The following is a 27,949-nucleotide window of genomic DNA, read 5'->3' as shown; positions in this document are numbered from 1 at the left end:
TCTTTAACAAGCTGTTTATTGATTAATTACCCACTGTCCCATGTAGCTATTCTAGCTATTGAAGCTATAGCAATAAACAAACATACAAAAATATCTTACTCTTGTAGAAGATTACATTTTAATGCATGAGAGATAGGGATAATGAAAATTATTGACAGAAAACAAAATATGCCAAGTAAATTGCATAACATATCAGAGAATGATAAATGCTATGATGTGATATGAGTCCATATATTCCACTATATCACAAAGTACTTTCTTATATATGGATGCAAAGGAAAGATACTTCATTGTGTTAAATAGAGTTGCCAGGGACAGCCTTCTTGAGAAATTATGTCCATACAGTATCTTGAATGAGCAAGCTATATGGGTTGCCTGGTGGGATAGCTTCCGCACAGTAAAAAAGTCAGTGTACAGCCCAGCAATCCCACTACTGGGCATACACACTAGGAAACCAGAATTGAAAAGACACTTGTACCCCAATGTTCACTGCAGCACTGTTTACAATAGCTAGGACATGGAAGCAACCTAGAAGTCCATTGGCAGATGAATGGATAAGAAAGCTGTGGTATATACATAAAATGGAATATTACTCAGCTATTAAAAAGAATGCATTTGAATCAGTTCTAATGAGATGGATGAAACTGGAGCCTATTATACAGAGTGAAGTAAGTCAGAAAGAAAAACACCAATACAGTATATTAATGCATATATATGGAATTTAGAAAGATGGTAATGACAACCCTATATGCATGACAGCAAAAGAGACAGATATAAAGATCTGACTTTTGGGCTTTGTGGGAGAAGGCGAGACTGGGATGATTTGAGAGAATAGCATTGAAACATGTATATTACTATATGTGAAATAGATCACCAGTCCAAGTTCGATGCATGAAACAGGGCACTCAAAACCGGTGCACTGGGACAACCCTGAGGGATGGGATGGGGAAGGAGGTGGGAGGGTGGTTCAGGATGGGAGACACATGTATACCCATGGTTGATTCATGTCAATGTATGGCAAAAACCACTAAAATAGTGTGGAGTAATTAGCCTCCAATTAAAATAAATTAATTAATTTAAAAAAGGAATTGAAAGATATTATCCAGAAAAAAAAAAGTAGGTGTAAAAACTCAGAGGTTGGAATGTATATCACCTGCATGAGGAAAAAGCAAGAGACCTATAAGACTGGAGCAAAGTGGGGAAAGAAGAAGAAAAGTAGGTCAGAGAGCAGAGAAATAATAAGGATGACAGAGAACATGGGCTTCCCTGGTGGCTCAGCAGTAAAGAATCTGCCTGCCAACACAGGAGATGAGGGTTCAATCCCTGGATGAGGAAGCTCCTCTGAAGGGAATGGCAATTCACTCCAGTATTCTTGCCTGGAAAATCCCATGACAGAGGAGCTGGCAGGCTATAGTCCATGGCGTTGCAAAGAGTTGGACACAACTTAACTGAACAACAACAGCAACATGTAAGAGATCAGACGTTATTGCAAGAACTTTGATTTGTTTTCAGGAGGATAACTACTGGAGGGTTTTGAGCAGAGGAGTGATGAGGGCAGATTTCTAGTTTTAGAGACTCACTCTTTGAGATTAGACTGTGGGTATGTGTATTTAGGGGTATTAATTCAGTTCAGTTGCTCAGTCATATCAGACTCTTTGCGACCCCATGGACCGCAGCCCACCGGGATTTCCTGTCCTTCACCAACTCCTGGAGCCTGCTGAAACTCATGTCCATCCAGTCGGTGATCCATTCAACATCTCATCCTCTGTTGTCCATTTCTCCTCCTGCCTTCAGCCTTTCCCAGCATTAGGGACTTTTCCAGTGAGTCAATTCTTCACATCAGGTAGCCAAAGAGTTGGAGCTTCAGCTTCAGCATCAGTCCTTTCAATGAATATTCATGACTGATTTCCTTTACGATAGACTGGTGGGATCTCTGATTTTCTTTAGGATGGACTGGTTGGATCTCCTTGCAGTTCAAGGGACTCTCAAGAGTCTTCTCCAACACCACAGTTCAAAAGCATCAATTCTTCAATGCTCAGCTCTCTTTATAGTCCAACTCTCATATACATGACTGCTGGAAAACCATAGCTCTGACTAGATGGACATTTGTTGGCAAAGTGATATGTCTTATTTTTAATCTGCTGTCTAGGTTGGTCATAGCTTTTCTTCTAAGGAGCAAGCATCTTTTAATTTCATGGCTGCAGTCACCATCTGCAGTGATTTTAAAGCCCAAGAAAATAAAGTCAGTCACTCTTTCTACTGTTTCCCCATCTATTTTCTATGAAGTGATGGGACCAGGTGCCATGATCTTAATTTTCTGATTGTTGAGTTTTAAGCCAAATTTTTCACTCTCCTCTTTCACTTTCATCAACAGGCTCTTTAGTTCTTCATTTTCTGCCATAAGGGTGTTGTCATATGTGTATCTGATGTTATTGATATTTCTCTTGGCAATCTTGATTCCAGCTTGTGCTTCATCCAGCCTGGCATTTTGCATGATGTACTCTGTATAAGTTAAATAAGCAGGGTGACAATATACAGCCTTGATGTACTCCTTTCCCTATTTGGAACCAGTCTGTCGTTCCATGTCCAGTTCTAACCTTTTCTTCCTAACCTACATAGAGATTTTTCAGGAGACAGGTCAAGTGATTTGGTATTCCCATCTCTTGAAGAATTTTCCACAGTTTATTGTGATCCACACAGTCAAAGGCTTTGGCATAATCGATAAAGCAGAAATAGATGTTTTTCTGGAACTCTCTTGCTTTTTCGATGATCCAATGGATGTTGGCAATTTGATCTCTGGTTCCTCTGCCTTTTGTAAATCCAGCTTGAATATCTGGAAGTTCATGGTTTACATACTGTTGAAGACTAGCATGGAGAATTTTGAGCATTACTTTCCTAGTGTGCAATTGTGTGGTAGTTTGAACATTTTTTGGCATTGCTTTTCTTTGGAATTGAAATGAAAACTGTCCTTTTCTAGTCCTGTGGTCACTGCTGAGTTTTCCAAATGTGCTGGCATATTGAGTTGAGCACTTTCACAGCACCATCTTTTAGGATTTGAAATAGCTCAACTAGAATTCCATCACCTCCACTAGCTTTGTAGTGATGCTTCCTAAGGCGCACTTGACTTTGCCTTCCAGGCTGTCTAGGGTATGTTTAGGGGTATAGGGAGTAAGAACTGGGACGTGAAGTACTTAGTACGGTCATCTAGGTGAGAGATGATAGTGGCTTGATGAACAATGATGAACATTAAGGAGAAGGGGATGACAGAGGATGAGATAGTTGGATGGACATGAATTAGCGTAAACTTCGGGAGTTGGTGATGGACAGGGAGGCCTGGTGTGCTGCAGTCTGTGGGGTTGCAAAGAGTCAGGCACAACTGAGGGACTGAACTGAACAGAATTGAACTGATAAACATTGGTTGAGTTGGTCTGCTGACAGATTCCAAACGTATTTAAAGATGTGTGAGTCAGAGATGTCAGGGATGCCTCCAAGATTTTTATGTCAGTAATTGTAAGAATATTTGCCATTAACTCTGATGGGACATATTTGGAATTCAATTTTAGATATGTCAGATAAACATATTAAACATTTATCTATCCACAAGATATCACATGATGGTTTTTGTACATGGTTATCCAGTTCAAATGAGAGGTCTGTGCTGGGAATGCAAGTGCAGCATGAATCATTGCAGAGACATTGTCAATACTATGAAGCTGGGAGTGACCTTCAGGAAATCTAAGCCTGAACTTTTGCAGACACAAAGGGTGGTGAAAGAGACATAAGGAAAACAATGAAGCAGGTAGGGTCGTGGGATACCTTAAATAGAAGTGCTACGGAGGTCATTAGCAGAATTTGAAAGTTTGGTGACTTCACACAGATAATTTTGTGATTTAAAAGTATTACTCACTATTGGTTAGATTCAGGAACATTTAGAGAAAATTAAAATTAAGCAACATTTTCTCCTACATATTGCTGCCTCCTCCCTCTAAAATGTAAAATCTATGTTCCCTAATCTCATTGCTCAATTTCACAGAATTTTAATACTTTCTTTGGTATGAAAGTCTTTATAAAAGTGTTAGTTGCTCAGTCGTGTCTGACTCTTTGTGACTCCCATGGACTGTAGCCCACCAGGCTCCTCTGTCTTTGGGATTCTCCAAGCAAGAATACTGAAGGAGGTAGCCATTCCCTTCTCCAGGGGATCTTCTTGACCAAGGGATGGAACACAAGTCTCCTGCATTGCAGGCAGATTCTTTACCAGGGAAAGAATCTCAGGTACTAGGGAAGCCCCAAAGTCCTTAAGGTCAGTAGGAAAAAGGTGTACTTTCATTTTAGTTATTTACGTAAAATTTTTATTGACATATAGTTGACATACAACAAGTTTCAGGTGTACAACATAGTGACTATGTCTATTTGCCTCCTCGTTGTGCTTACCTCTCTGTGCTTATGATAAGTCACTCAGTCATATCAGACTCTTTGCAACCCCCTGGACTGTAGTCTGCCAGACTTCTCTGTCATGGCACTCTCCAGGCAAGAATATTGGAGCCAGTAGCCATTTCCCACCCCAGGGAATCTTCCCGACTCAGATATTAAGCCCATGTCTCTTGCTTCTCTTACTTGGCAGGCAGATTCTTTATCATTGAACCACCTGGGAAGGAGCAACAGGAATGGTGCCAACCAGTGCTGGGTTAGCTAGGTGGGTAAAGAGCTAAAAAAAAAAAGTATCCCCCACCAGTGTTTCCATCCCAATAGAAAGTTCTACCATATCCCTGCCCCTTTATCACGGGCCCTAAAATTACTCAATTAATTTTTTTCTTGTATGACTCTGATACTTTTCAAGCTTCTGCTGCTGTTCTGGGATCAGAGCAAGTTAGTTTGTGTGTGAGTCCTTCAAAACTAGAGTCTCATACTGACCTCTGGCTCCCTGGGATGTAAAAGCCCCGCTAGTTTTCAAAACCAGACATTATGGGGACTCATCTTCCTAGTGCAGGTCCCCTGGTCTGGGGACCCCAGCGAAGGGCCAGAACCTTTGCTTTTCAGGGGTGAACTCTGCAGTTGCACTCACATCTCATGGCACTGGGAATGCAGGCTCTGAATCACTATACCTAGGCATTGTCTGTTTTAAATTTTAATTTATTTTTGGCTGTGCTGGGTCTTCATTGCTGCATGAGGCTTTTCTCTAGTTGTGGCAAGTGGGGGCTACTCTCTAGCTGTGATGCACAGGCTTCTCATTCTGGTGGCTTCTCTTGTTGCAAAGCATGGGCTCTGGAGCACAGGCTCAACAGTTGTGGTGAACAGGCTTAGTTACTCCATGGCATGTGTGATCTTCCTGTATAAGAGACTGAACCCGTGTCTCCTACATTGGCAGGCAGATTCATTACCACTGAGCCACCAGGGAAGCCCCTATGCAGTGTCTTTACAACCTTAGTTATAGAAAATCTGCTCTGTTGGTCTTTAAGTCATTCTCAGAGATCGTTGTTCTACATACGGTTGTAGTTTTAGTTTGTCTGTGGAAGGAAATGAGCTCAGGATCTCCAACTCAGCTATCTTGCTTTCCAAACATACACTCTTGAGACTTCCCTGGCAGTGCAGTGGTCAAGACTTTGCCTTCCAGCTCAATTCCTGGTTGGGGAACTAAGATCCCACAGGCCTCATGGCCAAAAAACCAAAACATTAAAAAAAAAGAAACAATATTGTAACAAATCCATTTAAGACTTTAAAAATGACCAAACTAAAAAAATTAAAAATATACATTCATTTTTAATGCATATTAGCACTTTCTGCACTCAAAGTGAGGCTAGTATAGTAGATAATTGCTTTCAGCACATTATTCTGAGTCATAGGAAACTGGAAGTATTTTTATGTCTAGTTATAATTGGCAATACTTCTATTAGTTTTATATATAAAGTTACACTTTACAATTTTATAGCTATATATCTGTCACAAGATTTGCATCTGAACACTGAAATAATTACACACATATGTTTTAAATTTGTCATAATCAAATTTTTCCTGAAGAATGACTGTCTAAAATAAATATATTTTCTGCTGTAGGAATTTCCAACAGAATTCACCTGATGGGAAATGTGGATACTTCAATTCAGTGAGTATCATTTTTGATGTTTATATTAGACAGCTTCATTACATTTGTGAAAAGAAGTTTATTTGCCCTGATAACTAAAAGAATTATTGTGTTCAAAGTCAATATTTTAATTCTTTAATAGATACTATGAAAAAAAAAACTTAGGATGTTCATTCAAATTACTCAACTATGCATGATTTATGAAGGATTATGATCTCTCAAATATTCCTGAAGGATAAAACAATAAGTTTTAAATGTAATAAAGTCAAAAGTCCAAAAAATAAATTTAGATTTTAAAAATTTCGAGGGCCAGTAAATAATAAAACATCAAACAATTTCATTTAATGGAGTAGATATTTTAAAGTTATCTATGTAAGTCATTATTAAATGTATTTTAAAAGGTTTGAAATTGATACTTTCATAATGTTCAAAATATGAAAGGTGTGAAATAATGAACAAAGTCTTTTATTTTTCCTCATTTCCTTCTCAGAGAAAATATTATATTTGCCTAGATGTTATTCCAGAGATATTCTAGGAACATAAAATTATATACATGCTATATGCTAAATCAAATGTTATGTAATCATGGAACAACAGACTGGTTTCAAATAGGAAAAGGAATACTTCAAGGCTGTATATTGTCACCTGGCTTATTTAACTTATATGCAGAGTACATCATGAGAAACACTGGGCTGGAAGAAGCACAAGCTGGAATCAAGATTGTTGGGAGAAATATCAATAACCTCAGATATGCAGATGACACCACCTTTATGGCAGATAGTGAATAAAAACTAAAGAGCCTCTTGATGAAAGTGAAAGAGGTTTGCTTAAAAGTCAACATTCAGATAACTAAGATCATGGCATCTGGTCCAATCACTTCATGGCAAATAGATGGGGAAACGATGGCTGACTTTATTTTTCTGGGCTCAAAAATCACTGTAAACGGTGATTGCAGCCATGAAATTAAAAGACGTTTACTCCTTGGAAGGGAAGTTATGACCAACCTAGACAGGACAATCAAAAGCAGAGACATTACTTTGTCAACAGAGGTCTGTCTAGTTAAGGCTATGGTTTTTCTAGTGATCGTGTATGGATGTTAGAGTTGGACTATAAAGAAAGCTGAGCGCCAAAGAATTGATGCTTTTGACCTGTGGTGTTGGAGAAGACTCTTGAGAGTCGCTTGGACTGCAAGGAGATCCAACCAGTCCATCCTAAAGGAGATCAGTCCTGGGTGTTCATTGGAAGGACTGATGTTGAAGCTGAAACTCCAGTACTTTGGCCACGTGATGCGAAGAGCTGACTCATTGGAAACGACCCTGATGCTGGGAAAGATTGAGGGCAGGAAGAGATGGGGATGATGGAGGGTGAGATGGTTGGATGGCATCACATACTCGATGGACATGGGTTTGGGTGGACTCTGGGAGTTGGTGATGGACAGGGAGGCCTGGCAGGCTGCAGTTCATGGGGTCACAGAGTCAGACATGACTGAGCGACTAAACTGAACTGAATTATAAACAATAGTCCTGCTTCTTTATTTTTTTATTTAAATAACCTTCTTGCAGATTTTTCCATGTCAGCATATAAAGAGCTATCTCACTTTTTGTAAACAATTGCAAGTATTACGATAAAATTTAACTGCTTACTTGATAAAATATTCTCAGAGAAGTGTTAACCTGTCTCATTGTGATTATATATTTTTTTCTTTTCCCTTTTATTCCTTCTGATTTTTGCTTTATGCATTTTTGTTTCTTTGCTGTTAAGGTAGCTAATGGTTTATGATGTCTATCTTCTTTGTGAATTGTACCTTTTATCATTAAAAATATTTATCTTTGTTTCATTTAAAATAAATTACTTTAAAAAAATTTAACTGCTTATTTCAATGGATATTCAGTTTTGCCCCAGAATTTGGTAATTATAGAAAAATTATCCAATAAATAGCATGATATACTGTATCATTTGCCATAGAGCATATCTATAATATAAATCTCCTGCAGTGCTATTTCTGTGTCAAAAAATATGTAAATTAAATTTTGATAGAAATTTAGTGTTTAATAGAGCTTGTGCACTTACTATCCCCAAATAGCATCATTCAAAAGTGCTTGCTTCCCAACATCTTTACCAACAAAGTGTGTTATGAATCTGTTTGATTTTGCCAATAAAGCCTTTACCAATGGAAAGAGTTGTCTTGAGTTATTTAAATTTACAATTTCCTATTATTTGTGACACCAAGCATCTCTTTTGGGTATTTCTTTTATTTAAACTATCTGTTCATGTCATTGTGGGTTAATAACATGAACATAATTTTGAGCAAAAAATAAGATACAAAATAGTTTATTCTATAAAATTCTATTTATTTATACAGTAACTCTAATCTCTGCTGTTATAAATTAGGACAGAATTTATTTTAGAGAGGATTTATTCCTAGAAGGTATAATAATGGGAATGAATAATAGTTACCATGGTGAGAAGTCATTCCTAGAGACAATGTCCTAGAGGCATTTCTCAAGTGCTTGTAATATTGTTTAACACATTATTGACCAGGGGATTTTTGCAGACATTAATGCCTGTAGTTGGTGATTTGTTACATAAGTGAATATTGAAACATCCTCAGTCACTAAAGTTTCAGTAACAAAAGATATATCAATATGTTTCTGGTCAAAGCCTTGTTAATTATCTGGTCCTGGTTACTTGGGTGTTGTATTTGTTTCCTAGGCCTTCTGTAACAAAGTAGCACAACTTGAGTGTCTTAAAAGAACAGAATTTTTTTTTTTCCACAGCTCTATGAAGATAGAAGTTCAAAATAAAGGTGTCAGCAGGTCCTACAAATGAGCATATTCGATTAGGCTTCTCTCTAAAGAAAGAAGTAGCTTTAACTTGATCATATCCACCAAGACCCAAGACCCATTTCAAATAAGTTCATATTTTCAGGTCCTGGGGGATTAGATCTTAACATATATTTATATGTTAGGATCTCAACATATAAATATACAACAAGTATATTTATTTTGTGAAAATTAAACAAGCTCTACATTAATAGTCTGTGCAGTTTTCTGCATGTTTTATTTACACTATGAATTTGTTTAATATAATAGATGATTCCATTTACATTAGGAAAAAATTTAAATACCTAGGAGTATCTGGAGTAAATACCAGAAGATATTCACTATTTCTATGTAGAAAATTATGAAGTTTACTGAAAATTATTAAAGAAGATGTAAATTACTAGTGATATCTCTTGCCAATTCATTGAAATATTTACTTACATTATAAATATGGAAATTCTGCCCAAAGTAATCTAAATACTTAGTGTAACTAAAACAAACACCCTATCATTGTTTATTCTAGACCTTAATCAATTATTTCTAAAAATTTATAGTAGGGCAAAGAGCCTAGAATAGATATTTTATTCCTAAAACTGAAGAATGGTAAGAGAGAATTCGGCGTGGTAAACACAAAGCTACATATTATAAAAGCGACCTTAATTTAGATACTTGATAATGAAATAAGTCAGACAGAGACAAATAAATATTACATGATATCACATACATATGGAATCTGAAAAAGCCAAATTCAGAGAACAGAGAGAGAAGTGATTGTCACTAGGAACTGGGAGTGGACTGTGGAAATACTAATCAAAGGACATAAATTTCCAGTTATCAGATTAACAGGTTCTAGGGATCTAGTGTATAGTATGATGAATAATTGATGCCTTTGAACTGTAGTGTTGGAGAAGACTCTTGAGAGTCCCTTGGACTGAAAGGAGATCCAACCAGTCCATTCTGAAGGACATCAGCCCTGGGATTTCTTTGGAAGGAATGATGCTAAAGCTGAAACTCCAGTACTTTGGCCACCTCATGCGAAGAGTTGACTCATTGGAAAAGACTCTGATTCTGGGAGGGATTGGGGGCAAGAGGAGAAGGGGATGACAGAGGATGAGATGGCTGGATGGCATCACTGACTCGATGGATGTGAGTCTCAGTGAACTCTGGGAGTTGGTGATGGACAGGGAGGCCTGACATGCTGCGATTCATCGGGTCACAAAGAATTGGACACGACTGAGCGACTGATCTGATTTGATGATGAATAAGATAATAATATTGTAGTATATACCTGGAAGTTGCTAATAAATTAGATCTTGAAAGTTTTCATCACAAAAAAGAAATGTATGTCTCTGATAGGACAGACATGCTAGGTAATGCAATGATGACAGTCATTTTGCAATAGAAATATGTCAAATCAACATGCTGGACTTATACAATGTTGCATGTTGATTATATCTCAGTAAAACTGTGGAATAAAGTCTTTGTGTCTATCAAAAAGATATTACTTAAAAAGTGGGGGGGGAAAGTGACAACATGTAAAAATGTTTGCTGCAAATGTAACCAACAATATGAGGACAGCCCCACCTATCAGTGTCCCCATAGTAGTCATCCTATGCTGTCCACAGACTCTCTCCTAGAGCATATGGCTCTGGTGACCAGAAGAGTCTGCTGCTGGCCCCATAGGACATCTCTTACATAAGATCACTTCTCCAAGAACAAGAAACATGACCAAGCTACCTAACACAGAAATAAACACAGAGAATTAGAGAAAATGACAGAGACAAAAAGAGCAAGGTAAAATCATAGAAAAAGAAGTAAAGTGGATATGACCAATCTACCTGACAGAGTTCAAGAAAATGATTATGGATATACTCAATGAACTCAAGAGAAGAAAGGATTACACAGTATTTTTAACAAAAAGTTAGAAAATAACAGAAGAAACACACAGAGCTATAGAATTCAATAGCTAAAATTTTAAAATACACATGAAGGTATCAACAACAGATTAGATGCCGCAGATGAACAGTTCAGTAGTCTGGAAGAGAGAGTAGAGAAAAGCATTTAAGTTGAACAGAAAAGGAAAAAAAGAGAAGACTTTTAAAAATCGAGGACAGTTTAAGACACACATTATGCAATATCAAGTGCACAAACAATTGCATCATACAGATCCCCAGTAAGAGATGGAGCAGAAAACTCATATGAAGAAATAGGAGCAGAAAACTTCCTTAACCCGAGAAACAAATATCCCTGTCTGGGAGGACAGATGGTACAAAAACATATGAACCCAAAGGGGTCCTCAAAGAAACACATTATAAAGATAGTGGCAATAATTAAAAATAAAAAGAGACCATTATTAATAAAATCATTAAGGGAAAAGCCACTGGTATTGTACAAGGGAGAGGCTTCCCTGGTAGCTCAGCTGGTAAAGAATCTGCCCGCAATGCAGGAGACCTGGGTTCAGTCCCTGGGTTGGGAAGATCCCCTGGAGAAGGGAAAGGTCACCCACTCCAGTATTCTGGTCTGGAGAATCCCTATGGACAGAGAAGCCTGGCAGGCTACAGTCCATGGGATTGCAAAGAGTCAGACAACACTGAGTGACTAAGCACAACACAGCAAATTACAATGTACAAAGGAACTCCCACAAGACTATCATTTGGCTTTTCAACAGAAACTTTGCAGGTCAAAAGATAGGAATGCTGTATGCAAATTGAATAAAGGAAGTTCAGATCAATATGATGGAGTAAAAGGACATAAAGCTCACCTACTCCTTCACAACATGTCAAAAATACTTCCACATGTGGAACAATTCTCACTGAAACCTAACTGGAAACTGGCAAAAGGACTCCTGTTTAACTGAAACTGTAAGAAAGATACACAAATAATCAAGTAGAAAGGGAAGAGAAGTGATTGGGTCAGGACTGGTGCCCCTTGGAGGGAACTCAGAGGAAAGAGAGATTATACTGATGGAGACCCACTCTTGGGATTGAATGGGTCAAGCCATGGATTGGGTGTCACAGTCTGGAGTCCTATGTGGGGGAGACAAGTACCTGTGACTGATTGTAAGACTACTAAAACAGATGGAAGGGCTGTGGGAAGCCTGGGCTTTGTTCTTAAGGAGTATGCATGAACATAAGCATACTGGTTTGCCTCCAAGACTGGACAGACAAAGGTTTATAAATCTTGCTATTTCTTGTTTTTCCATTAAACCTTACCAATGTGGTTTACCACTGTGAACCTCTACAACAATCTTAAATGTCTATTTCATGCCAGAACCCTAACTGATATAAGTAGAAGCCTTTTTTAGTTTTATATCCCTAATTTTTACAATTTTTTTAGTTCATAAAGGATGTTTGCTAACTTTATTACATAAATAATTACTAATATGAGCTCTCATAAGGAGACTACTCACTCCCAAGGAATTTATGGGTGGTAAATTTTCCTCACTTTGAGTACATTTAAAATTTGGAAATGTAACTGAAGTATTCTGCATGCAGTAAAAAAAGGTTTAACTAATAACTAATAAAATTTTATAAAAGCAGCAACATATTTTATGCTCTTTAATTAATTAGGATTCACTAACAACTTGTATTGGAGAAGGAAATGGCAATCCACTCCAGTGTTCTTGCCTGGAGAATCCCGGGGATGCCGGAGCCTGGTGGGCTGCCATCTATGGGGTCGCACAGAGTTGGACATGACTGAAGTGACTTAGCAGCAGCAGCAGCAACAACAACTTGTATTAGCAAAATTGAGCTGCTATACAGTAAACTCACACACGTAACTTTTCCTAGATGAACAGTTAGCAGTATAAACATAATTTCCTTCAATATATGCACAACCATCTTTCTCCATTTTCAGGAATTCAAATCTGTAAAAAAATTAAAGCAATAAAATCTTCAAATGCCAATTTTATCTCAAGCTTAAAATTAACAAACAAAATGAGAAAGAATAAAAGAACAAACTAAACAAATAAAATAAGAACAAACCCCTGAAGACTGAGTCTTTAAATTTAGCAGTTAATACTAAACAGTATCTAATCCTGTTTGTTTAAATAGAATTATAAGCCAAATGACAATTTATAAGTCAAAGGAAATCAATCCTGAATATTCATTGGAAGAACTGATGCTGAAGCTGAAGCTCCAATACTTTGGCCACCTGATGTGAAGAGCTGACTCAATGGAAAAGACCCTGACGTGGGGAGAGATTAAGGGCAAGAGGAGAAGAGGGTGATAGAGGATGAGATGGTTGGATGGCAGCCCTGACCCAATGGACATGACTTTGAGTAAACCCAGGGAGTTAATGAAGGATAGGGAAGACAGTCCATGGGGTCACAGAATCGGAAATGACAGTGACTGGACAACAACAAAAGCAAATCACGAATGATAAAACTATGATAGAAATGTATAGATTTATAAACTTGCCTAAAACTATGCCCAATTTCTCCTAAGAGTCCAGTAAAGTTAACAATGTAAAGGTTCTAAAGCTGAGATTATTTAGAAAGAATTATTTTCCCCAATTAAATCCCACAGACTGATCCTCAAAAAACATAATGATTTCCTTTATCTTGGTTGCTCTTTCTGTTCCCTACACACATAACACACATACACACAAAACCACATATAATCTCAGAAAAGTTCAGTTATCAAAACACTGTACATACAGGTTTTCAATTACTGTGCTGCCATCTTCCCATAACCAGGATTCACTGGTTTCATTGATTTTGAGACCTATCCATCCTTTTACTTCAAGCATTGATAAAATTTCCTATTTGGAAAAAAATCATAAATGTGTACATATTATAATTCACTCCTTTCTGACTCAAAGATTATTGATTAAATTTCGCCCAAGGGTTTACACACATCCACTTAGTATTAATAAGATTTTTTCTCAAGATATCTCATTTATTAATGTGCTTTTTTCCTAGCATTGAATGTTCAAAAAGTGGAGTTTCTCTAATTTCTCCCTAATAAAACTGAGTCAAAGAAACAAAATATCATAGACTTTTGAGAACATCAGTTTTGCCAAATTATAGCATCAATCCCTAATGTTTTCAAACCAAATACAGTCACAGTATAACAACAACAATAACAAACAAATGAAGTGTTTCCCCTACCAGCTCTCCCTTGATATCGATCTTTAGAAGGTGGGTATTTAGCTCTTCACAGGCAGCATGGCTCTCCATCCAGGTTTTGGTTTTACTCGAAAGATGATAATAACTACTTCCAAATCCAATCCAGTGAGTTGAACAATGGTCACAGGAACATTCTAGAACGTAAAAATATATTTAATGTGTACTCTGTACAATAAGTCACTACTACTAACACAATTCCCTTATCTTCCTGTTTGTTATACAGATGGATATTAGGTAGAAAGCAAAACAAGCATTTTTTGGTAACATTTCTGGGCAAATTTTAAACAAAACCATAGCTAACTTCAGCAATATGTGAACCATGAACTTCCAGATGTTCAAGGTGGTTTTAGAAAAGGGAGAGGAACCAGAGATCAAACTGCCAAATTTGAATTGATCAAATTCGATGGATCATCAAAAAAGCAAGAGAGTTCCAGAAAAACATCTATTTCTGCTTTATTGAATGTGCCAAAGCCTTTGACTGTGTGGATCACAATAAACTGTGGAAAATTCTGAAAGAGATGGGCATACCAGACCACCTGACCTGTCTCTTGAGAAACCTGTATGCAGGTCAGGAATCAACAGTTAGAACTAGGCATGAAAAACAGACTGGTTCCAAATAGGGAAAAGAGTACGTCAAGGCTGTATATTGTCACCCTGCTTATTTAACTTCTATGCAGAGTACATCATGAGAAACGCTGGGCTGGAAGAAGCACAAGCTGGAATCAAGATTGCTGGGAGAAATATCAATAACCTCAGATATGCAGATGACACCACCCTTATGGCAGAAAGTGAAGAAGAACTAAAGAGCCTCTAGATGAAAGTGAAAGTGGAGAGTGAAAAAGTTGGCTTAAAGCTCAACATTCAGAAAACTAAGATCATGGCACCTGGTTCCATCACTTGGTGGCAAATAGATGGGGAAACAGTGGAAACAGTGTCAGACTTTATTTTTGGGGGGCTCCAAAATCACTGCACATGGTGACTGCAACCGTGAAATTAAAAGACACTTACTTCTTGGAAGGAAAGTTGTGACCAACCTAGACAGCACATTAAAAAGCAGAGACATTACTTTGCCAACAAAGGTCCATCTAGTCAAGGCTATAGTTTTTCCAGTGGTCATGTATGGATGTGAGAGTTGAACTATAAAGAAAGCTGAGCACTGAAAAATTGATGCTTTTGAACTATGGTGTTGGAGACTCTTGAGAGTCCCTTGGACTGCAAGGAGATCCAACCAGTCCATCCTAAAGGAGATCAGTTCTGGGTGTTCATTGGAAGGACTGATGTTGAAGCTTAAACTCCAGTACTTTGGCCACGTGATGCAAAGAGCTGACTCATTGGAAAAGACCCTGATGCTGGGAAAGATTGAGGGCAGGAGAAGGGGACGATAGAGGATAAGATGGTTGGATGGCATCATCGACTTGATGGACATGGGTTTGGGTGAACTCCAGGAGTTGGTGATAGACAGGGAGCCCTGGTGTGCTGTGATTCATGGGATCGCAGAGTTGGACACGACTGAGCGACTGAACTGAACAATAATTAGCTCATGCTTTTAATTTTTCTACTTAAAATTTGTTATAAAATTTTATCTATAGGGAAAATGCATTTTAAGTATAACTTTTTTGATCTGATCAAAATTATGCATGCATATCGTAGTCCAGTGGCTAAGACTCTGAGCCCCTATGCAGGAGACCCAGTCTTGATCCCTGGTCAGGGAACTGGATCCCACATGTTGCAACTAAGAGTTTGCATGTGGCAACTAGAAATATCCCACATGCCACAAAGACGATGGAAAATCCCATGTGCTGCAACTAAGACCCAGCACAGTCAAATAAATAAGTGAATAAATAAATGTCATAAATAAAAAACTAATCAACATATAATCATATGAACACAAAAAGCAACTAATGAGCTATTTCACTTTTGTCAAAATTTTTGCTATTAGTTTAAATATTCCTTGCCATTTCCTTCTCCAGGATATCTACCCTACCAAGGGATTGAACCTCAGTCTCTGGCATTGCAGGCAGTTTCTTTAGCAACTTATCCACCAGGGAAGCAATTTAAATACACAGAATAAAATTCCGTAAGTAATTTTTTAAAACTTATACTTCAACAATTTAATAATCATGTAACTTGTGTATTTTAATAATTTTTTATAATCATAAAAAATGTAGACTTAGAGAGGGGGAACAAGATGGTGGAGTAGGAAGACATGGAACTCATTTTCCCACAGGCACATCAAAAAAATATCTACATGTGTAACAATGCTCATGAAAAACTAACTGGAAACTGGTAGAAGGACTCCTATAAAATCAAAACAGCAGGAAACATGTAACCCTGTAGGATGGGAGAAAAAAGGCATCATTTCAGGACCTGCACCCTTGGGAAGGATCTGATATGAGGAGAAGGACCTTCACTCAAACAGCAAGCAGGGTGAGCCACAATCTGGGCATTCCAGTCCTAGGTCCTGTGCATGGGAGACAAACCCCCTCGTCTGCTGAGACAACTGCTGGGACAGATAGAAGTACTGGAGAAGCCTAGATAGACTGACTCTATTTATGAGGGGTGTGCATGGGCTGGTTTGCCAACAATCAGGGTGGAGAGATCTTTGGGCTTGTGGCTACTGGATCAACACTCTTTTTAATCCAAAAGGGTGATCACCCCAACCCTGCTCACTCCACACCACAGCCTGGTGTGATATCTGGGACAACCAGGCCCTGGGAAAAGACTGTCTAACTCCACACAGAGAGACTGGGAGGCCTGGGGAGTGATGGGGGTGGGTGGGTAGTGGTCACTGTCAGCGTACACACAAGGTGACAGATGGGGCAGCTACGAATATAGCGGCTACAGGGGTAGCACCCCAGGAGTCTCAGTGGCTTAATGCTGAGTTTCAGGCACACAGGTATTGGGAGAGGACTTGATGTAGCCACGCAGAGACTGCCTGGAGGGGCTATGGTGTGTTTTGGGTGGGGCAGCAGCAGCCATTCTCAGCACCCACAGGAGTATACAGTGGTTCCTCTCCCAGGGAGAGCATCCCAGCTCCAATCCCTCTCTACCACATCTTAGAGGTCCATCTGGGACAGACTGGTCTCAGGAGGAGAATGCCACAGAGACCGTCCACATCTCTGTCAGCAGCACTTCTTATGGCCATGATGCCCTGACCCCCAAACCCAGCCTTCTGCACTACAGCCTTGCACTAGATCTGGGATGAACACAACAGAGGAAGGGATACAAGCCCAGGTTGCTTCTGAGCCTGGGAAATCCCATGGACAGAGGAACCTGGCAGGCTACAGTCCACAGAGTTATCATTTACACATAATAAAAAGCAGTTTTGAAATATCCAAGTTGATAAGTTTTGATAAATGAATATATTTCTGTAACTTCCTCTCCAATCAAATTTTAGAATATTTCTATTAACACAGAAGTTAATTTATGTTACTTCCCAACTAATGCTCCAACACCCCTACTTCACCCAAACAACCTTGGATCTGATTTACATCGCCACAAATTATTTTTTTTACATTTTTAAGCAGCTCTTATAAACATAATCCTTCAAGATCAATTCTTTTGCATCTTTTCCCACTCAGTATGTTTTTGAATCTTATCTATTGTGTGTATAGAGATTTCATTCCTTTTCATTACTGAGTAGTCTCTGGAGGTTTATATTTGGATTGCTTATAATTTTTAGTTATTATAAATAAAGTGTCTCTAGATATTCTTGTACATGTCTTATGTGGACATATGCCTTCATTTCTCTTTTTCAAGTGTCTAAGAGTAGGCTCGTTAAGGGCTTGTGCCAGTACAGTTAGTTCCACATCCTTACTAAAGCTTGTTACTGTCAGTCTTTTCAAATTCTAACCATATTGGTGGTTGTGTAATGGTAACTCATTGGGGTTATAATTTGCATTTCCTTAATTTCCTATTTGATCGCTTTTTATTTTCAAATTAGGCGAATGAAAGGAAAACAGAAACACAAGCAATGTGGATGGCTAATGTTTGACATTGATATGGTTTTTTTTTTTTTTTCTGAGAGACAACAAAGTTTCTCAAGTCAATCACTAATTTAAATAAAAAATTAACAACTGATGTATCTACTCTCTGTTTATTGCATCTGTTGAGATTTTCTCTTTTTACTCAAAGAATTTATTTTTAATTAGACTTGAAATTAGTTCTTTTCATCTTTTTTTAATCTTAGACTTCCTCTTTCATAACTGTTTAGTCCTTTTTAATTTCTTCAGATCAGATCAGATCAGTTGCTCAGTCGTGTCCGACTCTTTGCGACCCCATGAATCACAGCACACCAGGCCTCCCTGTCCATCACCAACTCCCGGAGTTCAGTCAGACTCACATCCATCGAGTCAGTGATGCCATCCAGCCATCTCATCCTCTGTCATCCCCTTCTCCTCTTGCCCCCAATCCCTCCCAGCATCAGAGTCTTTTCCAATGAGTCAACCCTTTGCATGAGGTGGCCAAAGTATCATTTCTTCCAAAGAAATGGCAGGGCTGATCTCCTTCAGAATGGACTGGTTGAATCTCCTTACAGTCCAAGGGACTCTCAAGAGTCTTCTCCAACACCACAGTTCAAAAGCATCAATTCTTCAGTGCTCAGCCTTCTTCACAGTGCAACTCTCACATCCATACATGACCACAGGAAAAACCATAGCCTTGACTAGACGAACCTTTGTTGGCAAAGTAATGTCTCTGCTTTTGAATGGGAGTGCTAAACCAAAATATTTTTATGTCATCCTCAAACCAGTGCATGATTTTTATTATTTTCCTTCTATTTCTTTCTTTATCCCCCCTGCTTGTAGGAAATGTTCATCAGGAACACTCATGAGGAATGTCTTTGGCCTCAGTGACAAAGGGACCCTACCCTTTTGGTTTTAGTGTATGGAAAAAGAGATACCTTTCTTGGCAAATGCATCTGTGCTGAGAATCTAACACTGTTCTTTAAAAAGGAAAAATTTCCGTGAAAGAAAGTCAGAGGGGAACCATCCCAACTTCCTGAAAAAATAGACTCAGAAACATTATCTCCCTCTCTCTCGCATTCTTTGTCTTTCTTTCAAGTGCTGAGTTTACTGTTAGGACTTTGAGTAAACTTGCAATAAGTGAAAAAAAAACAACAAGAATTCAAAACAATAACTGCTTTCTATATCATAGCTATATCAGTGTATAAATAAAATGAATGTACTTTAATAAAATCAAAATGCTTCTAACTTCATAAATGCTAGAGGAATCATCTCCATCAGGGAAAGCTAGAAACAAAAAAAAATGTTATTGAGACATAACTCCTTTGTTTTTCATTTGTTTTCTTTTTCTTTTTGCCCTCTTCACCCATTTCTCTTGCTCCCACCTTAATATAATTTATATCCCATTTTTCTCCTAAAAATAATCAAATCACAAAAACAATACTTACCTGTTATACATAGTACTTTGGGTCTTGCATTCCCCTGTGTCATCTTTCTCATCTTGCCCAATATTAATAGTTCCATGATAAAAAATTGAACATACCATAAAAGAGGATTTTTTCTATCTGATTCACTGAAGTTTTGTGGATGTTAGGAAAACAAACCTTTTAACCCTAATAATCAATATTAGAAGTGGACAAAACAGAGAGAGTACTCACCATCATTTTTAGAAGATACAGTGGGAACAGGTGATATTTTTTGGTTTGGGTCTTCTTTGTTGGAATATACTATGGAAAAAATCATGGTAATACTTAGTTCTGTTTAGGATAAAATAATTAGGACAATAAAAATTCAGTCTTGATCACAAATCATTGAAATGTATTATGTTGTTGATATATTGACTGTGCCAAGGACAGATTATTTTCTTAATTACTTACAGTTTGCAAGCAAGACACACACTGTTGTCAACAAGACCACGCACAAGGTCCCCAGGCTCCCAGTTATCACTTGCCAGGCCTTAGATCGGTGGTGTAACACTAAAGGAAACAGAAACAATGATGAAGTTTCATCAGTTCCCACAAATCATCAAATATGAAATTTAAATCCATTTTGTTTCACTCTCAGAGGGCAGTCATTCATTTTCCAATCCTTGTATGAGTTCTTTGATACCCAGATTTCCTCCTTTTTAGCTTTTTCTTGACTTCAATTCTTTCTGATCCTGTTTGAGGCCCCAGGTATGTCACCTGACTCACCAGCATCTTTGCGTATTCCTCGCCTAGTCATCTATAAATTATTGAGTCTGAGCAATTTGAAAATATACTCTCAGCTAGGAGACTTAAAAATGAAATACACCTAGAGAAAATAATGCTGTCATGCAAAAAAATTATTTTCAAAACTCTATGTGAATATTAATATTCACTCATTAGCCAATCAATCAGTCAGGGGGGAATAGCAAAACACATTTTTGCTCTTTGTTGAGATAAGAAATAATTATCATAAATTTTACAAAGACATACAAGTATGTTCACCAAGTTTTAATCCAGACACATGTGAACAGGAAATGCATTTATCAAAAAAAAAAAAAAAGACATTTCACTGAAAGCTGGAGGAAAGTAAGAGCTAATTATTTCTTCAAGTACGAAAGACATGGAGGAGGTCTTCCACTTGGGGTTGTTGTTTAGGCACTAAGTCCTGTCTGACTCTTTTGTGACCCTGTGGACTGTAATCCAACAGGCTCCTCTGTCCATGGGATTTCCTAAGCAACAATACTGGAGTGGGTTGCCATTTCCTGATTCAGAGGATCTTCCTGACCCAGGGATCAAACTCTAGGAGAGTCATCAATAAATGATTTTAGATGACAGGAAGTTTGATGTATCATGGAACTGAAATTATAGTCTGACTGGAATTCAGGGAGCAAAGGAGGGAATGGAAGCATAGAGATAACTGTTTTTAACTTTAAGAACAATATGAAATCTTTGCAGACACCTATTTTAAAAAGATATCACCATTTGTCTTGAAACATAAGAAAAGATTGAAAAATGTGTAGAGTGGAAGATGAGAGACTTTTAGAGAGTCTGTGTCAGTAATCTTCATGAAAGCAGATAGACATCAATCCAAGAGAGAAGCAAGTTATTTGAACACGTGGTCCTTTTCAAGATTGCTTGAATGTGTCATAGATGAAAGAGTGTGAGGAGTCAAATTTCCAAGTTTAGAAATTAAACAGTGTGGTGGATAAATATTAGCATGTCTAATCTTAATTTTGGTCAACTTCTGCCCAAAGTCCCTCTTTGACTACCAAACAAACAAACAAAAATTATCAAGCCTCAGTAAGACTCTAACTCAAGCACCAAGAAATTTCTTATTTTACAAGGAAGTTGAAACCATGAATTTCCTTACCTTGACCACCTTCCTGAATATATGAACATTCATATATTCTACCTTACTATATGGATATTCATATATTCATACCTTATTATCTTCTTTTCAATTCAGAGGAAAAGCAATTTCTTTATGGCCCAAGTTAAAACCTATTGTATGCCCTAATTACTCCATGCCACCCAGTTTCCTTTAGAACATTTATTTTCTAAGAGAAATTTTCTCTTTTTTGCCAGCTTCTTCATCATCTCTTTCTATAAATTTTGTCACATTCATCCATGTATGGGCTCAGACCTCTCAAACTCTAATATCAGATCAGATCAGATCAGTCGCTCAGTCGTATCCGACTCTTTGCGACCCCATGAATCGCAGCACGCCAGGCCTCCCTGTTCATTACCAACTCCCGGAGTTCACTGGGACTCACGTCCATCGAGTCAGTGATGTCATCCAGCCATCTCATCCTCTGTCGTCCCCTTCTCCTCTTGCCCCCAATGCCTCCCAGCATCAGAGTCCTTGTTATTCATACAGGTCTTTCATTTATTATCATCATTTCTCTTATGTTGTTTTTTTTCTCAATGAAAATTATAAAAATGTTTTCTGAACTAAATTTATTCCCATAATAAATTTCTTTCAACCTCTTAACCCTTAGTTGTAGCTTATATGTTTTTCTTGGCACTCAAACAGAAATCCCAATTTTTTGGACTTTGCCAAACCCCAAATTTTTGGACTTTTCTAAGTCCAAAGAAATAATTTTCCACTTGTCATTTATTAGATATAGTTTATTTTCTCCTTCTCTCTGGACATGCATTTCATATGTATCCTTCTTGAATCTTCTTCTGCTTAAGTCATATATGTTCTTTTTCTCTAGGATAGACTTTTCACCCATATCGTCTCTGTTTGCAATCTTACCTACTAACATAAGTCTTTCCTACCCTTTTCCATCCTTTTCTGGGACATCTAGCCTTTAAAATCCAATTTCTTTATGGACATTTTCCTCTGAACTGATCAAGAGACAATTCAAATTTCATATATGATCTGCCTTTATTAGATTAAACATGTTTTTCTTAATGGTGAGTAAACATTTTTTTAATGATGAGTAAGATGATTAACTACTCAGTCACTTAGGTTAGGAACATTATTATCATATTCTGCTAATTTTTCAGCTTTAATGCCAATATCCAATTAATCATTATTATATTTTTCTGTAATCTATCTTTCCTCTTACAAATTCTGTTAGTTTTTTTGAAGCCAAGTGGTTATTGCAGCTTCATCTTTATGGGTATCATAGGTTTGGATCAGGGCCACAGTAAAAATTCAAAAACAGTTGTGGGGCTGAGTTACATTGAATTGAATTGAAGATTAATAACAAGAATTATTTTTAAAATTATTTAAAAAATAAGCAGTAGAATTTACACAATAATTCTTACAAGTAATACAATTCTGTAGGATTATTTTAGAGGAAATGAACATAGTGAAGGATTATTTAAGAGACAAAAAATTTTATGGTAATATCTAAAATAACTAAGGAGAGTGCTGAAGATAGGTAATCAGTGTAATGAGGCAATTTTATTATACAATGGTTTTGAAAGAAGTAATTTTCTAAACCCAAGAATCAATATCTAGCAAATAGCAAAATATAATACATATAATAATGTACCTTTTCCTTTTTTCTGTTTTCTGTGCTTAAAGTGAGAAGATCTGGGAAACTTCAGTTCCATATAGTCTACTTGCTCTTCTCTTGACTGGACATTACTCTGATTTGTCTTGGATATTTTTTGCTGTTGAGACTTGCAAAATTTTGGTTCTGTGTAGATTACCTCTTGCTTGTTTACAATACCTTTGTTTTGCATACTCTTAAGCATTTTTTCTTTTTTTAAACTTAGACTGCTTCAGCTCAATCTGGGTATCTTTCTGTGTCTCTCTTTAATATCTATGCAGTAGAGAAAAGTGAGGGAAAAGGTTAAGCGGTGATTATATCAAATCAGACAGTGAAAAATGCATTCATTCTAAAGTACAAGTAAGCTTTTAGGTATAACATTAAAAGGGTAAAAAAGGGAGTAAGCGAGAGACTAAATCTCCCTCTCACTTTGCAGTCTTTATTCAGAAAAATAGTTTTATTCTCCTTTAATAAGATTGATAAGATACATTTCCTCTCTGAATCAGGTTTTCAAAGGAGTAGGTTTAAAGTAGATATGTTTTCCCTCCTCAACATTCTCTATATAATGAATAAATGTCGACAATGTGTGAACTAAGGTTAAAACACAGCTATATTAACAAAGGTTTAATTACTTAAATTTAATATTAAAATTTTTATTTCAAATCACATTGACATAAAGTTTACTGTATCATTGAAATAATTCATTAGGCAGTAGATTCTTGACTAATAGAGGGGGAGAAACCTATGTCTTTCATGAACTGGGTAAATTCTACATTTGCATATAACCATGTATCTCTCTGCCAGCCTAACATCATTTTTCTACTTAACTAGATCATGTTTATTTGCAAGCACACACACACACAGAGGCAAGCAAACAAGCCATCTAAAATTAAGAAACAATACCAATGAATTGCCAAAAAGGGACAAAAGAAATTAAAAGGTCATGCATAAAATTTTAAAAATTTATTGTCTAGTTAATAAAGAAAGAAATGCAAATGAAAATAATAGAGCACATTTCAGCTGTGAGAACACTAAATAATTAATGCTTTGTGGAATTGGCACATGATTGTGAGTACAAAATTATCAATATTTATGAAAGCATAAAATAAGTAGAATTTTAACCAGCAATTCTAGCTTGAGCAATGTATCTTACAAAATACTTTTTAAATATTCAAAGTTATGCAGAACCTATCTTTTGTTTTTATTTACTAAGAGCTAAATTGGAAAAACAAAGAACAAAAAGTTATCAACAGAATTCACAATTAAGGCAGGTGTTAAAGCTATGGTACATTTATACCCTAGTATACTATTGTTTAATGTAACAGATATTATTTTTATATATTATTATATTGTATAATGGAATATATATTATTAAAGCAAAGTAATAGATTTCTAACAGGCTGTATTTTCAGTGATTACTTGTAGGTAGAGTTTTGGCATGCATTGCTCTCTATTTTATTGAAAATAAAAGAATGCATGATACAAGCTATGTTTTTTGTTTATTATTTGTTTATTTAACAGTTTTTTAAAAATTTTGACTATTTAGAAGTATTGAGTAACAAACAATTTTATTCATAAAGCCTTTTCCATATCCTATATTTATCCTTCTATAAATTTACTAACAGTAAATTTTGAAAAAACTAGGATAAACTAATTTTCAAATTAAAAATTGTTCTCACCTCCTCAAATTGTTTTCTGAAAATTTTGACCAATTCATTTAGCACCAGCAAAAAATTGATATTTAAGAGTATATTAGCATTGTAAGAATGTTGCTGTTTAAATGTTTAGCACAATTAAACTCCCTTTTTCTTTGTCCCAAAAAAGAAAGAAAAATGACTATTGTTTTTGAGAGTTGATAATTAAATAAACATGATCCAGGAAATGCTAAAAGTGATAGAATCAGATGGAATATTAGTTCAAATTGAAGCAATACATAGATTGCTAATTTCACAACATATACTTGAACAAATTTCAGATAAATCAAAATGTTAAATGCAAACCATGAGATGATAAAATTAATAAAACATTCAAAGAAAGTATAAGTAAATAGTTATAAGTTTCTAATCACACATAGACAAGAAAGAGAGTTAGGTTGAATTATAAAAACATCATTTTATTGCTAATGCAAAGACCTTTTGTCAATAATAACCACATGAAAAGACTTTTTCTTCATCACTAAACAAAGAAATACAGACTAACATATTAATAATATAGATGTTAACCTACAGAATCAATAAATCAAATTCAACCACACAGAGTTGGACAATGTGCAGGAAAACAGACATTCATTTACACAGACTTATGGTTAATTTAAATCTTTCCCTTCTGGAAAATAATTAGTTAGTATGTATGGAAACCAAATAATGAAAACATCAACTGATCCAACATTTTAAAATAATGAGAAAAATATGGGTTATTTAATAAAAGAGGCTAAACAATTGGAGAAAAGAACAACAAGAAAATTCCAAGACAAAGAACCAAAAAATACAAAAGATAGCTGCATTCATTCTTCATACCATTGTTTACAAAATGAGCACGTAATGTAATTTTACAGAAATGATTTTTTTCCTAAACTGCAGTACATTATGAATTGATTGTTGATATTAATGTCAAAAATTACATACAATTTTAACTTCTTGAGAGAAGGAAATAAACAGAAACAATGATACTCACCAACTTGAAGAATAAATTTAAAAAGAAACTTTGTAGGAAAATCAAAGATCCTAAACAATATAAAGATACTAAACAATATAAAATCGCTGTATGCTGAAAATAAAGTTATACAGAGGACAATGTGGTGTAAGAACCTTGAGGGAAGATTCTCGGTTGAAAAATAATCTAATAATGACTTATAATCATTTGTTATTCAAAGCATGTGTGAAAAACTACAAAGGAAGTTTTCATGAAACTACTCATTTGTAGTTTACCTCCCCCACAAAATACCAATCAGGAAATAAAAAATACCTTTGGTATTTCAAAAACCATTTCATAAATTACAAATTTTCAATTTAAAATGTATAAGGAAAATATTACATTTAATGACCGCTTAATAAGAGTATTTTAATATCAAGCCTGAGGCCTTAAAGGAAAAGAAAACTGGACCAATTACATATTGTATTAGAGATTATATGAAATAAGAGTACCATGGGATACATGGAAAAGTATGTAGTTATGACAATAGAAATTATTTTTAGGCTTTACTGGTTAAATTATAATAGATAATTCTTGCTTATTAGTTGGTAGTGATACCAAGTATCACTACCCAGAGAATGAAGTTTATTTTTATATTGTGTTTATTATAGCATACAATATAGTTTATCAGCTTAATATCAGCTTCCCTGATGGCTCAGTTGATAAAGAATCAGCCTTCATTGCAGGAGATCCCAGTTGTATTTCTCGGTGGGGAAGATCCTCTGGAGAAGGGGCAAGCTACCCACTTCAGTGGTCTTAGGCTTCCCTTGCGGCTCAGCTGGTAAAGAATCCACCTGCAAAGCGGGAGACCTGGATTCAATCCCTGGGTTGGGAAGATACCCTGGAGAAGGGCGTGGCAACCCACTTCACTATTCTGGCCTGGAGAATTCCATGGACTCTATAGTCCATGAAGTCCTAAAAAGTTAGGCATGACTGAGCGACTTTCACTTTCATAATATAGTTTAATATAGTCATGTGTGTGTTTGTGGGTGTTAGTTGCTCAGTCATGTCTGACTCTTTGTGACCCCATGGATTGTAGCCTATCAGACTCCTCTGTCCATGGGATTATCCAGGCAAGAATACTGGAATGGTTAGCCATTCCCTTCTACAGGGGATCTTCTAAACCCAGGAATCAAACCTGGGTCTCGCGAATTGCAGGCAGATTCTTTAATGTCTGAGCCACTTGGAAAGCTTGGTGTGTTATAATAAATACATATAATTTGAAAGACTTCCATGATCAGCAGCTTATGGGTAAAAAAGGAAACATTTTAATATAAATTTCCAAATGTGTCTCTTGTTAGTTTGTACCTGATGATTGAGAACCACAGTACAGACACCATCTTTTTCAAGTCTCTTCCACTTATTTATGACTCTAACATTCATTTTCCCTCATCATGGCTTATGTGCTCCCAGGTATCTTCATTATTGACCAGGCTAATGAATCACAGTATTCTGATCCATTAATGTCCATATGAACCATCCTCTTATATCCCGATTACACAATTCTCTGTCTCCTCATCTACAGTAACTTCCTCATTCTGCCACAGCCAAGCCCCGCTATGGGAACACCTTGGTCTTTGAATATCTTTAAGTATTTCATCTAAAAAAGTATCTTATATAAACTTAGCACCCTCCACAAACACTCTTACCTTTCAAGATTGCTCATTTATCTCTCTCCAACATGAAAATGCTCTGATCTCATTGATGTCTGCAGCCCATTTGACCTCATTCCACTCTATCAGTATACTTCTTTCTTCACCTTCTTTCTTATCAACCTTGATTCTCTTCTGCCAATCACTAACTACCTTGAACATTTTCTGGTCCCACTTGTTCAGTAAAATCACCCTATGTATGAGATAAATTATCTGTTCCTCTCTGTCAACACCTGAGAAGCCAAGTCCTTTTCAGAACAGATCAGATTTACTGCAATATAAATTCACAGTCACCAACATGAAATTGCTTTAATTCTGCTAGGAATCCTGTTGCTTTCTTCAAGTCATCATTCTTTCACATTCTCTGAAACTAATTTTATCACACATTCTCCATTCTTAACAAATCTCTCTTCCACACCCTCTTTGTTCTCAGAAGATGACCTATATCACAGAAAAAGAAAAACTAACAGATTACCTTATCTTTCTCCGTGTATATGCATGCATCTTATCTTCTTTCCTGTTCAACAGAGGTGATTTCTTTCCTCTTCAATAAAGTCAATTTCAATTATATTTGAATCTACCTCTCCACTGACCAAGAATCACACACTATTTATCACTCTACTTTCTTCTTGAATATTCAGTA

At 36.5% G+C, this 27,949-nt stretch overlaps 1 protein-coding gene across 1 annotated transcript; it reads right to left on the bottom strand.

Annotated features, from left to right (window-relative positions):
* On the bottom strand, positions 1-27,904 carry LOC101905403 (killer cell lectin-like receptor subfamily I member 1). Its single transcript, XM_005207044.5, has 7 exons — positions 27,304-27,904; positions 22,964-23,236; positions 19,869-19,967; positions 19,650-19,718; positions 14,012-14,163; positions 13,559-13,662; positions 1-12,766 (listed from the first exon to the last, which is right to left on the bottom strand). The coding sequence occupies exons 2-7, from the start codon at positions 23,166-23,168 to the stop codon at positions 12,655-12,657; spliced, it is 741 nt and encodes a 246-aa protein (XP_005207101.1). The 5' UTR covers positions 23,169-23,236; positions 27,304-27,904; the 3' UTR covers positions 1-12,654.
* Between the last annotated feature and the right edge of the window lie 45 nt (positions 27,905-27,949).

The sequence above is a fragment of the Bos taurus genome, chromosome 5 (genome assembly GCF_002263795.3).
Source record: "Bos taurus isolate L1 Dominette 01449 registration number 42190680 breed Hereford chromosome 5, ARS-UCD2.0, whole genome shotgun sequence".
In the NCBI taxonomy this organism is placed as follows: Eukaryota; Metazoa; Chordata; class Mammalia; order Artiodactyla; family Bovidae; genus Bos; species Bos taurus.
This window is presented reverse-complemented; position numbering and strand designations above follow the sequence as displayed.

Bases quoted from the DNA above. Each gene is read 5' to 3' on its own strand.
- LOC101905403 (XM_005207044.5), bottom strand. From the start codon at position 23,168: ATGCTTAAGAGTATGCAAAACAAAGGTATTGTAAACAAGCAAGAGGTA. The intron at 14,164-19,649 runs GTGAGTACTCTC...TTTACGTTCTAG, and splicing joins TGTATCTTCTAAAAATGATG to AATGTTCCTGTGACCATTGT. The intron at 13,663-14,011 runs GTAGGGGAAACA...TTTTCCAAATAG, and splicing joins TCGATATCAAGGGAGAGCTG to GAAATTTTATCAATGCTTGA.